Here is a 24196-nt window from a genome sequence, read left to right as displayed (position 1 = left end):
TTGCCATTTTATTTTTGGTTATCTAATTGCCCCTGTCATGGCTTAATAAACTTATACAAGTGTTACTGTCATTTTCTTTCATTTCACTGAACTTATTATTAAACAATGTGTCAAATATTCATTCAAATAAGTCAAAATTTGGCAAAGATAAAACTAAAACATAGTGTGGAGTTGGGAAAGTTGAGTTAAACAGGTATTTCAATAATATAACACTTTTCTTGAAAAGGGATATCAATATTTTATATGCAGTTTAATTGTTGCCCAAAACTGCAAATTTTTTATATTAGCTTGTGAGGTAAAAAAGAAATGTTTATTCCACCAATGAGTTTGACTTTTCCCCATATCACATGTTACCATGTTATCTGTGGCATTTTTCAAGGCTATCTTTAGAGTTTCTGTGTTAAGCTTCTTGGTCATTTCATAGAATTCCTGTGGGTCAGTCTTTGTATTATTCAGCCATGCCTTCACTTCACTTCATCATCTGAAATGTCTGAAGTATCATGCCCACGTTTAGTACCATCTGAAATGCCCTGTAAATAACATAAGACAGAATGCCATTACATGTATCTCAATCAGCTAAGCAACAGAATAGTTTTCTAATACACCCATATATAGTCAATCAAAGATAGGAAGGGTTGACCCAGAAGTAATATCACTTCATCAAATGCACATTTGTTCACTGTTGTATTATTATAGAAATTAGATCAAGATGTAAAATAATTCAGTTATGATTACATGGATAAGTATTACTTTCTTTTGAACTCAGGTAATCCAGTTCTAAATTTGTCCTAGATTTTATATATAGACAAACATTCTGAGGGCATTCAAGGGCATATAACTCTTTTTCAATACCGGTGACCTATGACTTTTATTGCATATTTTTGTTTCTTAGATGATTGTACGTCAATATCCAAAGTCTGAAGAAATTCTATTATTGGGAAATATTTCACCCATCTCATACACAGGAATTCTAGGGTGTGCCTTTAAAGATCACGTAGCTAAAAAGGGGCATCTAGTGTCAACTTTTTTCTATTAATTGACTTAGTGACCAAGTTTTCTAATTAAAATGACCCATTAACAAACTCATCTGAGCTTTTATTAATGGTGATATTCTGATCAAGTTTCATCAAAATTGGGCTAAAACTGTGACCTATAGTGTTAGAAGTCAAATTGTCAATGACATATGACCCACAACAAAAAGCACATGATGATTTTGAGCACTTTGTGCAAACGTGACCTAAAAATAGAATGGCTGATTATCTGCTGTCAAGGGACTATAGTTGACTTTAAGAAATCATGTTATTCTCTTGTGACACTTTATAGGTTCAACACAAAAAATTTTTAGTTTAAAGGTGGTCAATCACATTTAAGGTATCCGATCCATAAATAGCGCATATCACTTCGGCAGTTATCGGACGATGTCGGTATTTTCCGGAATTTTCATTCAGGAACTTAGTTTTATTTTATTTTGTACATTTTTGAATATCATTTAATAAAACCATTAATAAAAAGACAAATACATAAAGAATTTTTACCAATAGTTTTCTATTATCAAAAAATTACGGAATTCTCGTCTACTCTCTTACAACGAGATGCAATGGCGGCGCCCATGAAAAAACATTGCGAATGCCGATTAAAAAAACAAAAACAATGATAAACGTTACACATTAGAATTAACAGTCTATCGTGTGATCATATGGTACGATGGGCGCCAGAAAATTATCATTTATTGTGCTAACAAGACCTGTCGGCTCTGAATATGCTGTGAATAGCCCAAAACATCCGGTTTGACGTCATTTCGACATGTACATTGATCAGATGATATAGAAAAAGTAGGCATCGAAAACAACGATTGTCCACGAAACGCTTGATTTAGGTAGGTGTTTTAATATGAACTTAGGTACTACCTAGAAGGCAGAGCTACCTTGAAAAATCCCCAGTGCCCCTTGAAAATCAAAGGAGTGCTGCTGAAATTATCTGGAATTATGGATCCGTTTTAGGAAGTTTATGTTCTTTAAGGTTTCGATGGAGGCATTGTGAAACAAAAATCAAACAACACCAAATCATAGAAAGAAAGAGTTGTTTGACATGAAAATTGAACAGCATGTAAAACATGTATATTACTTTACGAAACAAGTGTCAGTATACTGATATAAACATTGAATTCCGGAAAAGGGCTGCCTAAAGGGGCTCCACTTCCGGACAGTTAAACGCCTTTAAAAACTCACCATTTTCAAAGAACAGTTACACATGTTCGTTTTGATGCATTTGCAATAGCGTGCGAGTGGTGAAATTTCGCATAACAAGGTGGAACACAGTTTTCAGCAATTGTTTATCTTTATTTCTTTACAAATGGCATTCATTTTCAAAGGGAAACAACTTTTTCCAATTATTTTAAGTAATCTTTGAGAAAAAGTTGTCTCCCTTTGAAAATGAATGCCATTTGTAAAGAAAAAAAGATAAACAATTGCTGAAAACTATGTTCCACCTTGTTACGTGAAATTTCACCACTCGCACGCTATTGCAAATGCATCAAAACAAACATGTGTAACAGTTCTTTGAAAATGGTGAGTTTTTAAAGGCGTTTAACTGTCCGGAAGTGGAGCCCCTTTAGGCAGCCCTTTTCCGGAATTCAATGTTTATATCAGTATACTGACACTTGTTTCGTAAAGTAATATACATGTTTTACATGCTGTTCAATTTTCATGTCAAACAACTCTTTCTTTCTATGATTTGGTGTTGTTTGATTTTTGTTTCTCAAGTCCTCCATCGAAACCTTAAGATCTATTAAAATTTTTATGAATTAATGATAATTCATGATTTCTGAATGAATGTCTTAGAATGCATTAAGATTAAATCTTGACATGCGAAAACTCTACAAATATGCTATATACGAACTAAAGAAAGTTACGTTTCTTTTTAGAAGGAAGAATGTGTCCAACTTTAAGGCCAAAATACTGCTATGATGTACAAAGCTTGTTTAAAAACCAAAAGACTAGCCATCTTTAAAAGTTACTGATGAGAATTTTACCCAGAGAAAATCACCTTTTTGCCGAAATTCTCGAAAACTCCTGTTTTATTTACTGAACTGCTTAGTTAACAATCTATGACATTTTTATGGTTAATCTTTTAGCACTATTGGTATAGAATAGGAATGGTAATAGGATCCTTTTTGATGTTTATTGATAATTCATAGCAAATAGTTTTTTTCCTAGTAATAAACTCTGGTCAGTGATTTTTATGATTGTGGATGAAATATATGTGAACGGGGAGAAGAGCATTTGTGCTTTTCACAGTTCCATGCATGTAAATTTTGATCCAAAAACCTTTTTTTTTTCTTTTTTTTTTTAAGGTTTTATCTACTGACTAATGTACAGACACTGTCAGACAGTACTACACTGGAACCTGACATCACTAACAAAACACTTTAGAATTTCACATGAATGACTTTATTTTTTACAATACTTTCAAAACCCATTATAAATAAAAAAAAGAAAGAAAAAAAGCTGAAATAAAAAAGAAATTAAAAAAAGAAGCGCTTCTGGTGAGGTTCAAACTCCCGACCTTTGGACTTTAACGCAACCTCGCTAACCACTGCACCAATGTGGAAGTATGACGTCAATCACACAAATATAAGTATATATAATGCATTTCAGTTATGGCAGCGTGACGAAAATCGTTTCGCATCGAAAATATTGTATTTTACCTTTCTTTCTTCGTAGAAAATGTATTTAGCACTAAATTCTTATTATCAGGCGCTCATTTACATTTTTATTCAACGTTCAAAGCAGTAAGCGAAACGCTTTTGTCAACCATAAACAGCAAGCGTCTATTGACGTCTTACTGATTAATTACTATGAGCATTGCGTACTGGAAGAAATCCGAACAACACCGATTCCAAAAACTTACCACGAATTTTCAACTCGATAGTAAACACAGTTTTATTCATGTTCTTTTTTCACACGTCTAACCGTAATGCGACGCTTTGCGGCGCCGGTAGCTCTGCTATTATTTGTTTGTAAAAAGTCAATGGAAGAACTTTTTATGAGATTATTTATAAATTCATGAACATTCCTAGTTGTAAATCCTACAGGTATATAATCGAAGTGCATGTCAAATGGTACAGTACCACAAAACAGGCAATGTTCCCAAAGGCAGTGGCTAGGGGTCCGGTAACCGGATTTCTCGACCTGGAATAGAGGTCCGGTAATCAATATGAATGCTGAGAATGGTATTTACAAAGAGGAGACAGTATTTTATCTTTAAAAGCGGGAAAGGATTTCAGAAGTTTACTCGCGTATTTTACTTGTCATTCTAAATGCATTGTAAGTGACAGGAAACAGAAGTATTTATTATTCTTTAGTCCTTGAAAAAATAGATCGCAAGTTCGATAAATTATAAATAGGACTTTGTACACTGTACATAATCGGAGGCATTTATCAAAATATATTCTCGTCCTTACAAACAGTTCTCAGTATTCATACTAATTGGGACAAAATTGGGGAAAAACATACTTTTTTGCTTTGGAACTGCTTCCTTTTAACGCAGGTAGATTTATACGGGAAGCAGTCCTGACACTGATAATACAGCATTAAATAGTACATGTATATTGAATACTGGACCTTTAGACTCCGGGTCTTGAGGTCCATTTACCGAATCCCCAGCCACTTCCTTTCCCCAAAGGCCAAACCAAAAATTTCAGATGCACTGCAGCACGAAGTAGTAAGCATGTTATTTTGATGAAAAAAAATCTTAAAATAGGTACTTCTAAAAATATATGAATTGTGTTGAATATATATAGTAATTGATATTCTTCAAATTTGAATGTAATTTAAACTACTGGGACTGTTACAAGTACTGTTTATGTATTGATGTTGAAAATTAATACAAGCTACATGTTATATGTACAAAGCTGTTACTGCATTGGTTATAGCCCTTTGGCATCTGTGTGCCATTTGTAAGCGTCAATGTTACCGGTAAATAAATAAGTTTTACTTGCGAAAAAGAGTTATTTTAGACCTCAGAGGGTTTGTTATTGGTTTAATTTGATAGATTGAGGTGCATCTTATCTATGCTATGATATGTCTGCTTTTATATTAATGTTTGTTATGTTTTGAAAAGATGGAATGCTTCTGTAATATGTTTTCGCTACTCAATGAAAATTTATGATGTCAATAAATTTATAATAATTTATATCTGAACAAGTTTTCTTGAACCAAGGATTTGTTACGTTCGTTTCAGTTTTGACACAGAAGTGTGAATTATTGGTATATTCTCTAGTACATGACTGTATAACATGTATAACATTTGCATTGACTTTCATATTTTTGTGCTACTGTTACAACCTTGATGATTCTTATTATACATTTTAAAGAAATGATAGGTAAGGCATCCCTTTACTGGACCTAGAACAGAGTAATACATACTGCCAACCATTATAATATACGGTAAACACGTTTAGTGTTTAACATCTGCAAACATATCCTAGTAAATCCACTGAATGGCTTGCTACATTTATGACTGAAATAGAATGTATATAAGGCTATCATTAAAAATCATTTGTTTGTGGTAACATGACCTACCTGTGAAAATTGTGTTACCCAACTTTTTTTCCAGGACATTCGGATGAAATGTTTTTCCCTATATGATTATATGCAAAAAAAAAAAATCCCTACCAACCGACTCACACAAAAAACTTTGGATTGTGTTACGCGAGTCTCTGATGTTTTCATCAGTGCTGGAAAACTCTGTCTTACACCCTGGATGTAAGATGACATTGTCCTGTCATATGTATAACGAACTATGTCTTATTATATATGTACATATTTTAAAACATTACTAATTTTTTTTGCAGCAATGGTCTGTGTTGATGCTATTTTCTTTGAAAGCAAATTGTCAGTAATCTGCAGCCATTCAGCTACTGTACCAGAAACTTGAAGAAAGGCGTAAAAAGGTAGCTTTTATTTCTCATTTTGCCTTTATTAGGTTCATACAGAAGAGAGAAATTTGATGAGTTTAAAATTAACTTTATATAAATTGTGAAGAGCCCGGGTTGTGACTTTAATTCATAGTGATTTATATTTGAGCCGCGCCATGAGAAAACCAACATAGTGGGTTTGCGACCAGCATGGATCCAGACCAGCCTGCGCATCCGCGCAGTCTGGTCAGGAGCCATGCTGTTCGCTTTTAAAGCCTATTGCAAATAGATAAACTGTTGGCGAATAGCATGGATCCTGACCAGCCTGCGCTGATGCGCAGGCTGGTCTGGATCCATGCTGGTCGCAAACCCACTATGTTGGTTTTCTCATGGCGCGGCTCATTTTGTCATTTGTTGTGTGATATGCCAAAGACATATATGACTTCAGTCTTCATTTTATGATCATGTATATGAGGAAGTTATCTTTCACATAAAATGTGCTGTTATCATTTTGCACCTGTCCAGCTAATATATACATGTAAGTCATATATCTTCAAGCTGTGTATTGTTGAAAATGTGATTAAAACTTCTGTCTCACCCAACAATTTAGTGTATTGTTGTTAAAAAAAAAAACATGTTCAGACTTGGCATGATGCTTCATTGCATGTCATACATCTTGATAAGGTCGCTTTTATTTATGTACACCCCATTGTCACTAATCAATGAGGTATATATTGTCAACACTGTTTGAACTGTCTGCCCATCAGTCCCACATTCTGGTGTACATTCTGATGTACCATTTCCATCCAATTAAAATGAATCTTGTATACTTCATCAACATGAAATGAACATTAGCATATTATCAGAACAGATAATTATTTTTTTAATTATTCCCCGTTTGACTTGACAATATTACATAGATCTGTACAACAGCTTCCATATAGGTATATATCATGAAGCAAACATAAGCATAATGTCAGATTATTTTTTTTTTAGTTATGCCACTTTTTATTATATCACATCTGTACATTGTGTCCTCTGCTTCTACTACATATTTCATGTTATTCAAATGAAACTTGGAATACATCATCAGTATGAAGTGGATATGTGCTAATTGTCTGATCCTATTTTTAGTTAAGTCCCTTTTTGGGACTTAACATTATTACAGCTATATCAGTTCATAACCTTCAGTTTTCATTAAATTCAGAGTTATGCCCTTTTTGAACTTTTTTAATTCATTCTATAAGTATTCTCAAGGGGCATAAGTCATACAATATGACATCATTCCTGCTTTTAGTATTTAGAATTAACTCATTATTATAATATTCCTACTTGATCTTAATGTTGATAATTTGTCTCATTTCAGTGAGCTGCCATTACCAAAGTACCTCAGATATGTAGCAGGAACCATGACATTCAGGCATTTCTGTTCTGTTGAAATAATACTTGAGCTGGAACCATGACGTGAAAGAAGACCTTAGGAAATATATGCAAGTGGAGATTGAGACATAAAATTTGTAAAATGAAAAGACATATGAAGCAAATAGCAAGTTCTGAATGCTTCAGACTAACTATTGGTAGACTTTCGATGATTTACTGCAAACATAGGGCAAAAAGACTCGGATACAAATGTATCATAACAATGCTTACATGCCAAACTTCCAGGGTACCTATACAGGAGAATTCAGTTGAAAGACCAGGAGATTTCAGAATTTACATTGTACCTAGTTTAATAGTATAATTAAAAAGATAGTTCTGAATTCTTTTTAGCAAATCTAATTCATTTTTAAATCTACAAGGTATTGTCATCATTTGTTGATCTTTGTCAGCTTTGGTCTTGGTTAACATTTTTGCTTATGTTCGTCTTTTCTTCGAAACTGTAAGAAATATAGCTTTGAAACTTGGTTCACCTGTTTATCATCATTAGATCACAAAGAGTCATAATTCCCACTTCTGTCACTTTTTGGCAGAATTATGACCCCTTGTGTACCTAGAAAATTGGAATTTCTTGGTTAAATATTTGGTTAAATTAAATGTTTCATACTTTAAGAGCTATAGCTTGAAACTTTATATACTTGTTTATCATCATTAGTTGACTAAATAGTTCATGAACCATAACTATTGCTTGTATTCTGTCAGAATAAAGGCTTTTTAAATTTGTATTTCTTGGTCAATTTTTTGTTTAGCTCGACTATTTGAAGAGTAAGTAGAGCTATCCTACTCATCACGGCGTTGGCGTCAGTGTCGGCGTCACACCTTGGTTAATTTTTTCATACCATTTCACATATTGACAAAACTTTTTGAGGTAATGCTTTAAAACTTTCAACACTTGTGTACCATCTCCATGTCAAGTTTTAGGCAACTTGAAGAATACTTAACTCCATCAAGCATTTTGGCTGAATTATGGTCCCTTTTGACTTACAAATCTTGGTTAAGTTTTTCATACCAGTTCATATTTTGTGCAGACTGTTTGATATATGGCTTTGGAACGTTTATACCACTTGTTTATTTTATCTGTAGGCCTGGCAAGAGTACATAACTCTGTCAAGTATTTTGGCTGATTTATGGTCTTTTTGGACTTGAAAATTGGTTCAGTTTTTGTACAGGTCCATGTTTTGTCGAAACTTATGACATGTGGCTTTGAAACCTTGAACACTTGCTTATCATCATAATTTCCATCTGTAGGCAAGAGAACATAACTCTGTCAACTATTTTGGCTGAATTTTGGCCTTTTTTGGACTTGGAAATGGTGAAGTTTTCATGAAGTCAGTGTTGTGTCAAAATTGTTTTGACATGTGGCTTTGAAACTTTGAGCACTTGCTTATCATCATGATCTCCATTTGCAGGCAAGAGTACATAACTCTGTCAACTATTCTGCCTGAATTATGACCCTTTGTGGACTTGAAAATCAGTTAAATTTTTCATACCAGTCTGTATTTGCCTAACCTGTTTGTCATAATTATGGCTTTGAAACATTTACCACTTGTTTACCATCATAATATACATATGTAGGCAAGACTACATACGGTGATTGGGACAAGGACTTTAGCTCAGTTATGGCCTTTTTGTGAGACAGAAATTTGTAAAGTTTCGCATGCGATTCCATATTTTGTCTAAACTGTTTAATATATATGGCTTTGAAACTTTGAACAGTCTTGCTTACCATCATGGTCACATATTGCCATACATTGCAAGACTTATCCAAATCCACAAAAACAGGTACATTGTTTGTCTAATCTATTTTTCATCTTTTGTCTGCAAATCTCTGGCAATATTTTGACCCCATACTTCCATCAATTCTTCGAATAGTCAAGCGCGCTGCCAACAGACAGCTCTTGTTTGTGAATACTATAAGATCTATTTGCTTTAAAACTTTGTACATTTCTTTACTATCAGTAAGTGAGTAAGAATGTCAAGAACCATTTATAACACTTTCTATTCCATATTAATAAACGTCAATCAATTACAGGCAATGGTAGGCACCCGCAGGGGTTTCTGTGGTTCATACCAATTTTGACATATTTTAATGAATGTCTGGGGTAATTTTGACTACAAGAGGTTGCTTAAGTATTATGATAGCATGGTTTTTGTTAAGTTTAGATTCTGACATTTGAAAGCATTATGGGTAAAAAAAGAACATGTCAGTAATGTAAATGCTATAATCTTTTTACTGAGATCTGAAAAACAAAAAGGAGAAATATACTTATTTTGGGCCAATTTTCTCCAGTTTGGATCGATAAGTTTTCACTGAGATTTGAGAACAGCTGTAATAGAACTAAGATCATTTCATTTGTAACATTCATTGTAAACTACACTACTTTCAAGTCATAATTTGTAATGAATCACAAAATTTTGAAGTAACAAATTTATATTCAATTCCTTTTGATTTTCCATTATTTTTGCTGGTGGGTGGGGTAAGTCTATTTATATAGTGCTGTTGTTTTTTTCTAAAATACAGAATTGCATGTTGTTTTTCTAATGGCTTTTACTTGCAAATATTTTATACTATCATATTTATAATCTTGAAACATGTAACTGATGGAACATACTGTTTTCAACTTAATAATATGTTATGTTGTTTTATGTACCTGCAAATATTTGGTTATTCGTAAAGCGAAGCTGACAGCTAAAGTTATTGCATTTTATATTTAACCCTTTACCACACAGAACAGAAGCCAAAGTAACCTCTTTTACATAACACTGATAAGTGATAATCAATAATCAATAATCGGTATATGGCTGATAAAGGTGACTGTCTTATCTGAACAGAGGTGTTGGCATTATTTTGTGATTACACACACACATGTTAAAAATGTCATTATTTTAATATTTTCTGTAAGTTTGACATTATTTTTGTCAGTATAAAGTTTATAGCAATTTAAATTCTCTTTCCGATGATACAAAATTTATTGTAGTCTCTCTTTGAGTTTCGAAGATATAAAGTGTTAAAGTACGGGAATATATATTTTTAGGCATAAAATTCTGTTTTGGATTACTTTCACATTGAAATTCATATACAATTTCATTTTGATGTTTGAAAGTTTGATTTATAGTTAATAGACTTATCTTCCGAATCGGAATCGGTAAGTATTTATATAAAAAACAACCATCAAACTGAATAACACTACAAAAATAACGGATCGTAAAATTTCTGAAAGTGCAAAAAAGATCGTGGAGATCGAGACTCGTAACCGACTACAGTATTCTTGTGCTAAAAATTAAATATTTTTAAGATAATATTACGTAATATTTTGATGATCAAACGTCGGTACATCACGGGTGACTTCCGCAGCAATTAACTCTTGGGGTGTCATAAAATATTTGAAAGCCGCGGTCCTTCTGTTTTGATTAACACTTCCCGTTATGTAAGGCCATAAATTCCAAGCCATCGTATACACAAATTGTTGTTTAGGGGAAATCTGCATGTATCACGCGTGACCTTCATGACCTAACACATTTAAAAATACTTTGATGTTAAATGGTTGTTATTTTTAGAACGAGGAAAGCCCCGCGAAACGGCTAGTTGCAAGCAGTTTCTCAGTAATTTTCCATGACGTAGCGTCGTGCACATGAAGGAAAAAACCCCGGTGTCTTTCTTCGCAAAGTACTCGATAAATTTAAATAGTAACCACATGATCTTCTACGTAAATAATGATGACGAAATCCCATAGTTTGAGTTAGTAAACATCCGGAATTTGTTTCTTTAGGAAAAGAACGAAAATAAAGCGATTGATTATGAGACACGGGATAAAACGATTCTGTTCAAATGGCCGTTAATCGGTATAATACGTTTCTATCGGGGAACCGATAGATACGGGTCAATACGTTTCTGTTTGGTAATCGATAGATACGGTGATAAACGTATCCATGTGGGAAAGGGTTAAAAAAGGTATATTAATACTATGTATTGCATCAAACAGCTGATAAGATGTTGTTTTGTCTGTTGAAGTAAGCAGTTGTATTAATTAAATGTTTAAACAGAAAAACAGCCAAAAATATGCAACATATTAGATTAATTTTGGTGCTAACTTCAGCCTCATTAGACATTTTTGATATTGATTACCTTGATATAGTCCGTCTCGTAAAATTTCAAAATGCATGGTAACCTATACTTTTTAATTTTTATTTCATCTATATATACAGCTATCTTAATTTTTGAAAAGTTTCAGGAAAGTAAAGAATGTAGAAAGGTCTGTAACTCTTCTTCAAATAATCTGGATTCATAATGGTTTCAGTGATTTATGTATAAATTTTACGAGACAAGATTAGATTTTGTTATTTTATCTGCAGATAACTTCGATTAAAATTCAAATGTTTGTATTATTTTTCAATAATATAGTGTTTTGTAGGTCATATAACTATTTGGAATGGAAATCACTTGAAATATTAGCAAAATAAAATTTTGAAATATAAACTTTGTCTATTTTTAGTTTATTTATGTCACATTTTCATGTTAAGGAAGGAATTGTAAGAGTTATCTCCCCAGATTAGTTATGCTCCTAAATATTTGCGTTTTTCAAACTGCCAAATGGTAAACTTTCATAAAACAGCCAAAAAGGATAACGTTACCAGGCATATAATTTAAGCCATTTATGGATTGGATACCTCAAACAACATTTAATGACATTTTTTATTTTTTGTATATTCTGGTAGAGAATTCTTTTAGGAACAAAAAGACCGATTACATAGAGTTAGATTCCTGTTTGAAATGTATATTTTATTATTTTTATAAAATTTTGTAATCCCCCCCCCCCCCCCCCCCCCTTTAATATGAAAGTATATAAAAAGCTGGGTATTTCTTTTTATTTCGATACAATGTCTAGTTTTACATTTGCATTTGATAGACATATCAACTATTGAACAATCTGAACCAAAATGCAAGTTTAAAAGCTGTGTGTAGCTTCTGAATTCATTTATTTCCAATCTATTTTGGTTGCGCAACCAAGATGGGCAAAGGGAGGTAATAATAATTTTTCAAACTTGCGTTTCTAATGAATTCCATCTAAATACATAATTTAATGCAAATATTTTACAAATATATTACAATATGTCTAATATTTATACATTTCCTTAGGCAAAGTATGTTTATCAAATTTATACTTATGATAAAATAACTCTATCTTGGTTGGGCAACCAGGATAGGAAAATGAAATTTTAAAAACACCTCCAGTGAAAATCTAATTTGTATTAAGTGAACATAAATGAGTGTAAATGATCAGATGCTAAAGTTTCGAACAAATCCGTTACATGGCCAAAATCTGATTATCCACCTTTAACTGAGAAAGTTAACTGCAATGGCCTTGCCATTGTGTGTCCCTATAGAAGCTATTTTACAATCTCAGTAAGACCAGTCCTTATGTGAGGTTTAAGGACTATGGAAGCTACAGTTAAACAGTTACAATGAAACTCAGATCCTTCCTACAAAACTTAACCCTTATCCTGCTAAATTTCTATAATGAATTTGTCCGTCTTTCAATTTGGACAGTACCATTAAATATTAAAAGGGGTGCCTACTAAAAAAGATACTGACTGAAAAGTGAACAGTGCTGCATCGATCATCATGATCTACACTGGTCATAAATGCAGAATCAATCGTGTCAAGCTTAATACGGGTTAAAATAAGATTATTACACCATCTGATCCCAATGACCATGACCATTTGGGTCAATGGTCCTGAAAGAAAAGTGTAAACCCTTAACCAATTACAATCCCAGTAATTTTGCTGACAATGCATGAAGAACTCAAGATGGAACTCAAGAGCTCTTAACTGGACCCTCAAAAATTGAGAGGGGTGGGGGGGGGGGGGGAAGCAGGAAACCACTGTAGATAGCTGTAGCTAGTAAAAGTAAACGCAATAATCAAAAGGCAGTATTATCTCAAATAAGTTTCGAGGCTTGTCATGGCTATATATTGTGAGAAAAATATATGAATTTCAATAAGAATAGGAATATAGGAATTGGTTGACAGCCTGTAGTATTCAACACAGAACTTTCTGAACTGAAGGAAAAATGGACAAGGTAATTATTTTAAGGGGCACAAAATGGAGCTCTAGTTGTTCCAAGTTCTATCGTTGTATTTGATAAAACTAGATGTGTGTCCATAGGACACAGGTGCCCCCAACTCCTGCCACTGTAACATGGTTTAATGACTCAGGTTAAACAATTTTTAAGATGTTTGCAACACAAACTTTTAAGAACCTTATGTGTATTTTTCACTTAGTTGGCCATATCTCTGGCCTAGTTGAGTAAAATCCTAAAGAGAACACTTCATAGGCTATAAAACAATCCTCTAATGTTTTATGATTTTAGGTCAAGTACATTTTAACATACATGTTTCACAAACTTTTTTTTTTTTTTTAGTAAGTCTAGAAAAGAAGTCTGGTCTTGTGTAGTGAAATAATGACTGTAGGTAAAATACTTTTGGAGCTACGCGTGACAAAACATTAAAATAACATTTTTTCCTAGGTCAGGGGCCATAACTCCTACAATACTGAATGAATCCAAACGCGAAACCCCATGTGCACAACTGCACATGCTGACCAACATTCCTGTAAACTTTGGTGACTCTAGGTCAAATACTCTTGGAGCTACGCGCAACAACATTAAAATGACCAATTTTTAACTAAGTCAGGGGCCATAACTCCTACAATACTGCATGAATCCGGACGCAAAACCCAGGTGCACAACTACACATGCTGACCAACATTCCTGTAAAGTTTTGTGACTCTACGTCAAATACTTTTGGAGCTACGTGCGACACAACACTAAAATGACCAATTTTTTACCAAGTCAGGGCGACACAACATTAAAACAAGAGCACCGCCTTGCGGGTGCTGACGCTCATCTGATTTTTTTTGTGTAATAGAAATATTGTCCTACCCATGATTTTCTAAGTCTAAAAAGGGCCATCATTCTTGCAAAAAGCAGGATAGAGTTATGTTTCTTGATGTTCAGTGTCCACTTATGATGGTGAAAAACTGTTGCAAGTTTTAAAGCAATAGCTTTGATAGTTTATGAGAAAAGTTGACTTAAACATAATACTCAACCAAGAAAATGATTTTCTAAGTCCAAAAGGGGCAATAATTATTGCAAAAAGCAGGATGGAGTCATGTTGCTTGCTGTACAGGGTCAGTTTATGATGATCAACAAGTGTTGCAAGTTTCAAAGCAATAGCTTTGATAGTTTAAGAGAAAAAGTTGACCTAAACATAAAACTTAACCAGGAAATCTAGATCTGATATTTTCTAAGTCCAAAAGGGGCCATAAATCTTGCAAAAAGCAGGATGGAGTTATGTTTCTTGCTGTACAGGGTCAACTTATGATGGTGAACAAGTGTTGCAAGTTCTAAAGCAATAGCTTTGATAGTTTAGGATAAAAGCTGACCTAAACATAAAACTTAACCAAGAAAACTGATTTTCTAAGTCCAAAAGGGGCAATAAATCTTGCAAAAAGCAAGATGGAGTTATGTTTCTTGATGTACAGGGTCTGCTTATGATGGTGAACAAGTATTCCAAGTTTCAAAGCAATAGCTTTGATAGTTTAGGAGAAAAGTTGACCTAAACATAAAACTTAACCAAGAAATCTGATATTTTCTAAGTACAAAAGGGGCCATAAATCTTGCAAAAAGCAAAGTGGAGTTATGTTTCTTGCTATACAGGGTCAGCTTATGATGGTGAACAAGTATTCCAAGTTTCAAAGCAATAGCTTTGATAGTTTAGAAGAAAAGCTGACCTAAACATAAAACTTAACCAGGCAACGCCAACGCCGACGCCGACGCCGACAACCGCTCAAGTGATGACAATAACTCATCATTTTTTTTTTCAAAAAATCAGATGAGCTAATGACCAATTTTTTACTAAGTCAGGGGCCATAACTCCTACAATACTGAATGAATCTGGATGCGAAACCCCAGGTGCACAACTACACATGCTGACCAACATTCCTGTAAAGTTTTGTGACTCTACATCAAATACTTTTGGAGCTAGGCCCGACACAACACTAAAATGACCAATTTTTACAAAGTCAGGGGCCATAACTCCTACAAGACTGAATGAATCTGTACGCGAAACCCCAGATGCACAACTACACATGCTGACCAACATTCCTGTAAAGTTTTGTGACTCTACGTCAAATACTTTTGGAGCTTGGCACGACCACATTTTCGGAAAGATGGACGGACGGATGGACAAGAGCAAATCTATATGCCCCCACCACTCATGGGGGGGGGGGGGCACAAAAATCCACCAGACATATAGATATAACTACTACTTTCAAAAGACAACCCTCAGGTTTCAAGAAAAAGTAGGTTTCAAGAAAAATTCTTCAATTTGTTAGCTATCAGTGATATTAACTCACTGTTAATGTGTTGTTAGAGTCGCATTCTTCTGCAGAAATCTGCTTTTCCATGTTCTCCCTTACTTCCTTGATCTGATCTTCTGTTGGGTTTGTATATTGTTGGCTCAGAACCCTGTGTAAAGAAGACAAAGTCATGAAATTTTTAATATATGTAAATATCTCGGGTGTCACTGGTATGTACCTATTCTCAAATATCATTGATATTTGTGGGGGACTCATCGTCACAGACTTCCTGGTTGAGGAAATAAAGCGAAAAATGTACATTTTTGTAACTTTTTCAGGCCATCACTTCAGTGCATTCATGCAAGCTTGACTAAAATGTTTGCATTTTTTACTCTGTATTAAACTCATTAATAGTTTGAACTGCTAGCTTCAAAGGCACACACAACAGGGGATAGGACTTGAAGAGTATCTATCAGTAGTTTCAGGAATAACAAGAGCACCGCCTTGCGGGTGCTGACGCTCATCTGATTTTTTTTTGTGTAATAGAAATATTGTCCTACCCATGATTTTCTAAGTCTAAAAAGGGCCATCATTCTTGCAAAAAGCAGGACAGAGTTATGTTTCTTGATGTTCAGTGTCCACTTATGATGGTGAAAAACTGTTGCAAGTTTTAAAGCAATAGCTTTGATAGTTTATGAGAAAAGTTGACTTAAACATAATACTCAACCAAGAAAATGATTTTCTAAGTCCAAAAGGGGCAATAATTATTGCAAAAAGCAGGATGGAGTTATGTTGCTTGCTGTACAGGGTCAGCTTATGATGGTGAACAAGTGTTGCAAGTTTCAAAGCAATAGCTTTGATAGTTTAAGAGAAAAAGTTGACCTAAACATAAAACTTAACCAAGAAATCTGATATTTTCTAAGTCCAAAAGGGCCATAAATCTTGCAAAAAGCAGGATGGAGTTATGTCTCTTGCTGTACAGGGTCAACTTATGATGGTGAACAAGTGTAGCAAGTTTTAAAGCAATAGCTTTGACAGTTTAGGAGAAAAGCTGACCTAAACATAAAACTTAACAAGAAAACTGATTTTCTAAGTCCAAAAGGGGCAATAATTCTTGCAAAAAGCAAGATGGAGTTATGTTTCTTGATGTACAGGGTCTGCTTATGATGGTGAACAAGTATTCCAAGTTTCAAAGCAATAGCTTTGATAGTTTAGGAGAAAAGTTGACCTAAACATAAAACTTAACCAAGAAATCTGATATTTTCTAAGTACAAAAGGGGCCATAAATCTTGCAAAAATCAAGATGGAGTTATGTTTCTTGCTATACAGGGTCAGCTTATGATGGTGAACAAGTATTCCAAGTTTCAAAGCAATAGCTTTGATAGTTTAGGAGAAAAGCTGACCTAAACATAAAACTTAACCAGGCAACGCCGACGCAGACGCCGACGCCGACGCCGACAACCGCTCAAGTGATGACAATAACTCATCATTTTTTTTCAAAAAATCAGATGAGCTAAAAATGTGTTTTTCAGTGCAAAATCGCAAAGATTTCTCAACATGTTTCCATGAAACATTGAAATTCTTAAAGTATTAGTGTCTTTTTCTTTCACTTCAACGATTTATCTCTCACAGACTTCTAACCAGGGGTCTATGGTTTAACCGAGTTGAAATGTTACTGAAGGGACAGTGGAAAACACAAATACCGAGACTTTCTTCAATTCCCATTTTGTTTGCTTTTCTTATATAAATCATGTATGTTTGGTCTCTGTTACATTTTGTACTGTTAAATATTTAATAGTTCTTCAGGGATGCCACGAAATTACCTGACTTTTCCCTGACTAAACCATACTTTTCACTGACCAATACCACCATATTTTTTCTGTCTCCTCCTCCCCTACAGCCGTCCAAACCACGCTTTTATATTTCATTTTGTTTCAGATAACAAACTTTCATTAACAAATACCAAAATTCCAAACTTAACATATAAATGAAATTGATTCAAACACATTTAAATTATTTTTATACACATTTACACCAAAATGTGTTTGAAAATACTTATAAAAAAATACTGCTTGAAGACTGCCTAGCCACTAAACATTTTAAACATCAACCCAAAATTTCAGTTTTCCCTGACTTTTCTAAAATTTCAGTTTTTCACTGACCATTATCAAGATTTCCCCGACAATTCACTGACCTTGAAAAAAAATCATTTTTCCCCTGACTTTTCAAGGTAAGTGGTAACCCTGTTCTTCATTTGCTTTAGCTAAAAGATGGTGCTAAAACCCTTTTTGTTAGTTTATTTTACATACAAGCCAATCTTGGTGTCTTTCGGGTCTGTTTAAGACAATTTTGTATCTACAGGCGGGTACACCCTTACGTTTTGACAAAATATTAATCATTACATTTATAACTCTTGACAGTCTAAACGAATAACAACTCTCAAATTTTTAAAACAAACTAGAACTGTCACAGGAGTGACTCATACCCCCATTATACGGTCTTGTCACAGAAGAATGGCAACCATAAGAAATCTTAAAAATACTTTGGAGTACTTCATCCTGGGCTTCCACATATAAGTAATACTAGTATAATACTAGTATAGTAATACTAGTAAATATATTAAATCTCTAATATTAGAGATACACTAAAAGTGAATTTAAAAAAGTGTCTTACCGACCCATGTTACCACAGAAAAATGTTTTTACTTTTTACATAGGACTTATAATAAAAAAGTTAGAAAAATACCTAAATATTGAAAATCTAAAAATAGGATTTCTAAAAATAGACTAATTCCTGGAATTTAAGGGGAAGAAACTCAGTACAAAAGTTAAAAAAAGGTTACTTCCCTTTGGCTCTAAGCCAATCAGAATGAGATATAGTGAAAATACATCAAAATTAACCTTAAATTCTAGGTAAAAGGGGACACAATTCAAGAAAAATTAGTGTCAGAGTTATGCACCTTGTGTCACATGATGTGGGTGATGAGGTGGAACATCTGTTTTAAGTCTGAATCAAATCCATTCAGTAGTAACTGAGATATAGTGAAAATACATCAAAATTAACCTTAAATTCTAAGTAAAAAGGGACATAATTCATGAAAAATTGGTGTCAGAGTTATGCACCTTGTGTCACATGATGTGGGTGATGAGGTGGAACATCTATTTTTAGTTTGAATCAAATCCATTTTGTAATAATTGAGATATAGTGAAAATACATCAAAATCAACCTTAAATTTAAAGTAAAAGGGGACATAATTCATAAAAAAAATATGTCAGAGTTAAGCACCTTATGTCACATCATCTGGGTGATGAGGTGGAACAACTATTTTAAGTTTTAATCAAATCCATTTAGTAATAACTGAGATATAGTGAAAATACAACAAAATTAACCTTAAATTCTAAGTAAAAGGGGACATAATTCATGAAAACTTGGTGTCAGAGTTATGCACCTTGTGTCACATGATGTGGGCACATGATGTGGGTGATGAGGTGGAACATCTATTTTAAGTTTGAATCAAATCCATTCAGTTGTAACTGAGATATAGTGAAAATACATCAAAATCAACCTTTTATTCTAAGTAAAAAGGGGCATAATTCATAAACAAGAGCACCGCCTTGCGGGTGCTGACGCTCATCTGATTTTTTTTGTATAATAGAAATATTGTCCTACCCATGATTTTCTAAGTCTAAAAAGGGCCATCATTCTTGCAAAAAGCAGGATAGAGTTATGTTTCTTGATGTACAGTGTCCACTTATGATTGTGAAAAACTGTTGCAAGTTTTAAAGCAATAGCTTTGATAGTTTATGAGAAAAGTTGCCTTAAACATAATACTCAACCAAGAAAATGATTTTCTAAGTCCAAAAGGGGCAATAATTATTGCAAAAAGCAGGATGGAGTTATGTTGCTTGCTGTACAGGGTCAGCTTATGATGGTGAACAAGTGTTGCAAGTTTCAAAGCAATAGCTTTGATAGTTCAAGAGAAAAAGTTGACCTAAACATAAAACTTAACCAAGAAATCTGATATTTTCTAAGTCCAAAAGGGGCCATAAATCTTGCAAAAAGCAGGATGGAGTTATGTTTCTTGCTGTACAGGGTCAGCTTATGATGGTGAACAAGTGTTGCAAGTTTGAAAGCAATAGCTTTGATAGTTTAGGATAAAAGCTGACCTAAACATAAAACTTAACCAAGAAAACTGATTTTCTAAGTCCAAAAGGGGCAATAATTCTTGCAAAAAGCAAGATGGAGTTATGTTTCTTGATGTACAGGGTCTGCTTATGATGGTGAACAAGTATTCCAAGTTTCAAAGCAATAGCTTTGATAGTTTAGGAGAAAAGTTGACCTAAACATAAAACTTAACCAAGAAATCTGATATTTTCTAAGTATAAAAGGGGCCATAAATCTTGCAAAAAGCAAGATGGAGTTATGTTTCTTGCTATACAGGGTCAGCTTATGATGGTAAACAAGTCTTCCAAGTTTCAAAGCAATAGCTTTGATAGTTTAGGAGAAAAGCTGACCTAAACATAAAACTTAACCAGGCAACGCCGACGCAGACGCCAACGCCGACGCCGACGCCGACACCGACGCCGACGCCGACAACCGCTCAAGTGATGACAATAACTCATCATTTTTTTTCAAAAAATCAGATGAGCTAAAAAATGGTATCAGAGTTATGCACCTTGTGTCACATGATGTGGGTGATGAGGTGGAACATCTATTTTAAGTTTGAATCAAATCCATTTAGTAATAACTGAGATTTAGTGAAAATACAACAAAATTAACCTTTAAATTCTAAGTAAAAGGGGACATAATTCATGAAAACTTGGTGTCAAGAGTTATGCACCTTGTGTCACATGATGTGGGTGATAAGGTGGAACATGTATTTTAAGTTTGAATCAAATCCATTTGGTAATAACTAAGATAATACATTTCGGGACGCGACGGGACGGGACGCGACGGGACGCGACAAAACTGACTCCTATATACCCCCCTCAAACATGTTTGGTGGGGGTATAATAATCAAAACAGTTCTTAATTTAATTTTTGAATAGCAGCATTTGAGCTCATGGTTCATACAGACCTTCCCAAAAAAAATCTCAAGGAGTTTTCAAATAGTTTTCCTCCATTTTCAAGGACTAAAATGGGCGCAATGTCACTGTTGCTGAGACATGAAATAACCAATTTAAGGTTTCGATGGAGGCCTTGAGAAACAAAAATCAAACAACACCAAATCATAGAAAGAAAGAGTTGTTTGACATGAAAATTGAACAGCATGTAAAACATGTATATTACTTTACGAAACAAGTGTCAGTATACTGATATAAACATTGAATTCCGGAAAAGGGCTGCCTAAAGGGGCTCCACTTCCGGACACTTAAACGCTTTTAAAAACTCACCATTTTCAAAGAACTGTTACACATGTTTGTTTTGATGCATTTGCAATAGCGTGCGAGTGGTGAAATTTCACGTAACAAGGTGGAACATAGTTTTCAGCAATTGTTTATCTTTTTTTCTTTACAAATGGCATTCATTTTCAAAGGGAGACAACTTTTTCTCAAAGATTACTTAAAATAATCGGAAAAAGTTGTTTCCCTTTGAAAATGAATGCCATTTGTACTTAAAATAATCGGGAACAGCTGTCTCCCTTTGAAAATGAACGCCATTTGTAAAGAAATAAAGATAAACAATTGCTGAAAACTCTGTTCCACCTTGTTATGTGAAATTTCACCACTCGCACGCTATTGCAAATGCATCAAAACGAACATGTGTAACTGTTCTTTGAAAATGGTGAGTTTTTAAAGGCGTTTAACTGTCCGGAAGTGGAGCCCCTTTAGGCAGCCCTTTTCCGGAATTCAATGTTTTTATCAGTATACTGACACTTGTTTCGTAAAGTAATATACATGTTTTACATGCTGTTCAATTTTCATGTCAAACAACTCTTTCTTTCTATGATTTGGTGTTGTTTGATTTTTGTTTCTCAAGGCCTCCATCGAAACCTTAAATCCAATTTAGGACAAAATTAAACAATGTAACACAAGATTTACCCTCAACGCATTGCGGATAAATTACACAGTGTGAAAATTACTTGAAAGAGCATAAAACCCGTAAAGTACAGTACCGTACCGTACTATCGCCGACTCCGTGGCAGGCCCTAATGGCGGTAACGGTTGTTTTTTTTTGCCGTTTTTTAGTTTATTTTGGTCCGTTTATAATGTTTGTCCGTTTTCACTTAGCACCCGACGAATTTAAGGACTATTTGCCATCTTTTGTATGTTTTTTCCTAAATTCAAGTAGTTTTCAAGTAGTTTCTGACTGCTACAAAATTCAAGTAGTTTTCAAGGAGTAGGTATCAAATTCAAGGACTTTTCATGACCTGTGCGAACCATGGAGCTGCTCCGTGAGAAAACCAACATAGTGCGTTTGCGACCAGTATGGATCCAGACCAGACTGCGCGGATCCATGCTGTTTGCTGTTTCTCTAATTGAAATGGGCTTTGAAAGCAAACAGCATGGATCCTCACCAGACTGCGCAGATGCGCAGGCTGGTCTGGATCCACACTGGTTGCAAATGCACTACTGTAAAATCATTAAATTTTGCAGGCAGAAAATTTCATGGTTTGGGTGAAAACGGCAATTTTGTGGGGATATGAATTCGTGGATTTCAACTTTTGAACAACAAGAAGGCCTTATATCGCTCACCTGTTATCATTGCACTTAAGGACAAGAAGATCAAAGAATCATAATCCAGATCAATCAAAAGACTTATGAGAAAATATAGCTGAAATTTTCTTAAAGTTACTTCAAATAAAATTATTTTCAAATCAGGCCAGTAGTTTTATGCCCAAAGGATTACATCAAGCAAAATTTTGACTGATGAAGCCCAAAGGACAGGAACAACAAAGGGAAGAAATTAAAAGTAAATCTAAGTCCTCAGAAAAAATATCTAAGTCCAAAGGACAGGAACAACAAAGGGCAAAATTTAACCAAAAAGAAATGAAAAATTCTTACAAGGTACAGATATGTCAAAATACACCTAAAAATTGGAGGTTCCATCCATGTTGTACCACAGAAAAGTGATCTCGGTTTTTTACCTACGGCCAATAATAATAAAATTACTTAATAAGCTATTTATAGTAACATCAAAGGGATGTAACTGAAAAAAATTATTGTAGGTCAACAAAAGAAGGATCTGCCAAATATAAACAAGAGCGCTGCAATCGACGCAAATGCAGAGCAATATACACATAAAAGAAGTCATATGACGTTTGACCATTAAGTGTGACCTTGACCTTGAAGTGAGCCTTCCAAATGCGCTCTGCACATTGTTTCAATGAGGTGAACATTTGTGTCAGGTTTCTTTGAAATCCTTCAATAGGTTCAACAGTTACAGAGCAGAAGGGAACTTGCTAACCAACAGACATACAGACTGACAGACACCAAGGCGTTAACATAATATGTCCCTTTGGGCATATAAAAAGGAATCAAGATCTTATGGTGATACAAGTTGTGTGCAAGTTTGGTTAAAATCAAATATTAAATGAAGCTGCTATTAAGCCGAAAAGGTCAAAATAGCTAATTTTGGCCCTTTCAGGGGCCGTAAATCTGGAACCCATTAGTGGATCTGGACAGTCCAAGAAAGGAACCAAGACCTTATGGTGACACAAATTCTGTGCAAGTTTCATTAAATTCGAATCAACAAGAGCTGTCTCCATAGGATGACACATGCCCCCGATGGCACTCTGAATGAATAGTTATGGCCGATGTTAGAGTTTAGGACCTTTGACCTACGGACCTGGGTCTTGCACGCGTCACGTCGTCTTACTGTGGTACATATTCATGCCCAATAATTTTAAAATCCATGCATAAATGACAAAGATATGGACCGGACACGCCCATCAATGCACTATCATGAAATATGACCTTTAACATCTAAGTGTGACCTTGACCTTTGAGCTACGGACCTGGGTCTTGCGCGCAACATGTCGTCTTACTGTGGTACACATTCATGCCAAGTTATTTGAAAATCCATCCATGGATGACAAAGATATGGACCGGACATGAATGCACTATCATGAAAAATGACCTTTAACATCTAAGTGTGACCTTGACCTTTGAGCTACGGACCTGGGTCTTGCGCGCGACACGTCGTCTTACTGTCGTACACATTCATGCCAAGTTATTTGAAAATCCGTCCATCGATGACAAAGATATGGACCGGACACGAAAATTGCGGACAGACAGACCGACAGACGGTTCAAAAACTATATGCCTCCTTTCGGGGGCATAAAAATGAAGCTGCTGTTGTGCAGACAAGAAATAGCTAATTCTGGCCCTATCAGGGGCCATAACTCCGGAACCCATAAAGAAATCTAACCATTTCAAGAAAGGAACCAACATCCTGGTTCGATACAAGTTGTGTGCAAGTTTGGTTAAAATCAAATCATAAATGAAGCTGCTATTGTGCAGACAAGGTCAAAAAAGCTAATT

General features: G+C 34.5%; 1 protein-coding gene and 1 long non-coding RNA gene across 2 annotated transcripts in view; one reads left to right on the top strand and one right to left on the bottom strand.

Moving 5' to 3' along the window:
• Positions 1 to 1371: 1371 nt before the first annotated feature.
• On the top strand, positions 1372 to 8868 carry LOC123548458 (uncharacterized). The gene is made up of 3 exons (XR_008368333.1): positions 1372 to 1876; positions 5855 to 5953; positions 7284 to 8868. It is a non-coding gene; the product is annotated as an uncharacterized LOC123548458 (long non-coding RNA).
• Positions 8869 to 15761: 6893 nt separating this feature from the next.
• The window catches only part of LOC128548891 (uncharacterized), a 123782-nt gene continuing 115347 nt past the window's right edge, over positions 15762 to 24196 (bottom strand). The window contains exon 7 of the mRNA XM_053524439.1: positions 15762 to 15882. Within this exon, the coding sequence (XP_053380414.1) occupies positions 15762 to 15882 (121 nt within the window). The remainder of the gene's footprint in view (positions 15883 to 24196) is intronic.

This window comes from Mercenaria mercenaria, chromosome 2, assembly GCF_021730395.1.
Source record: "Mercenaria mercenaria strain notata chromosome 2, MADL_Memer_1, whole genome shotgun sequence".
Classification (NCBI taxonomy): domain Eukaryota; kingdom Metazoa; phylum Mollusca; class Bivalvia; order Venerida; family Veneridae; genus Mercenaria; species Mercenaria mercenaria.
This window is presented reverse-complemented; position numbering and strand designations above follow the sequence as displayed.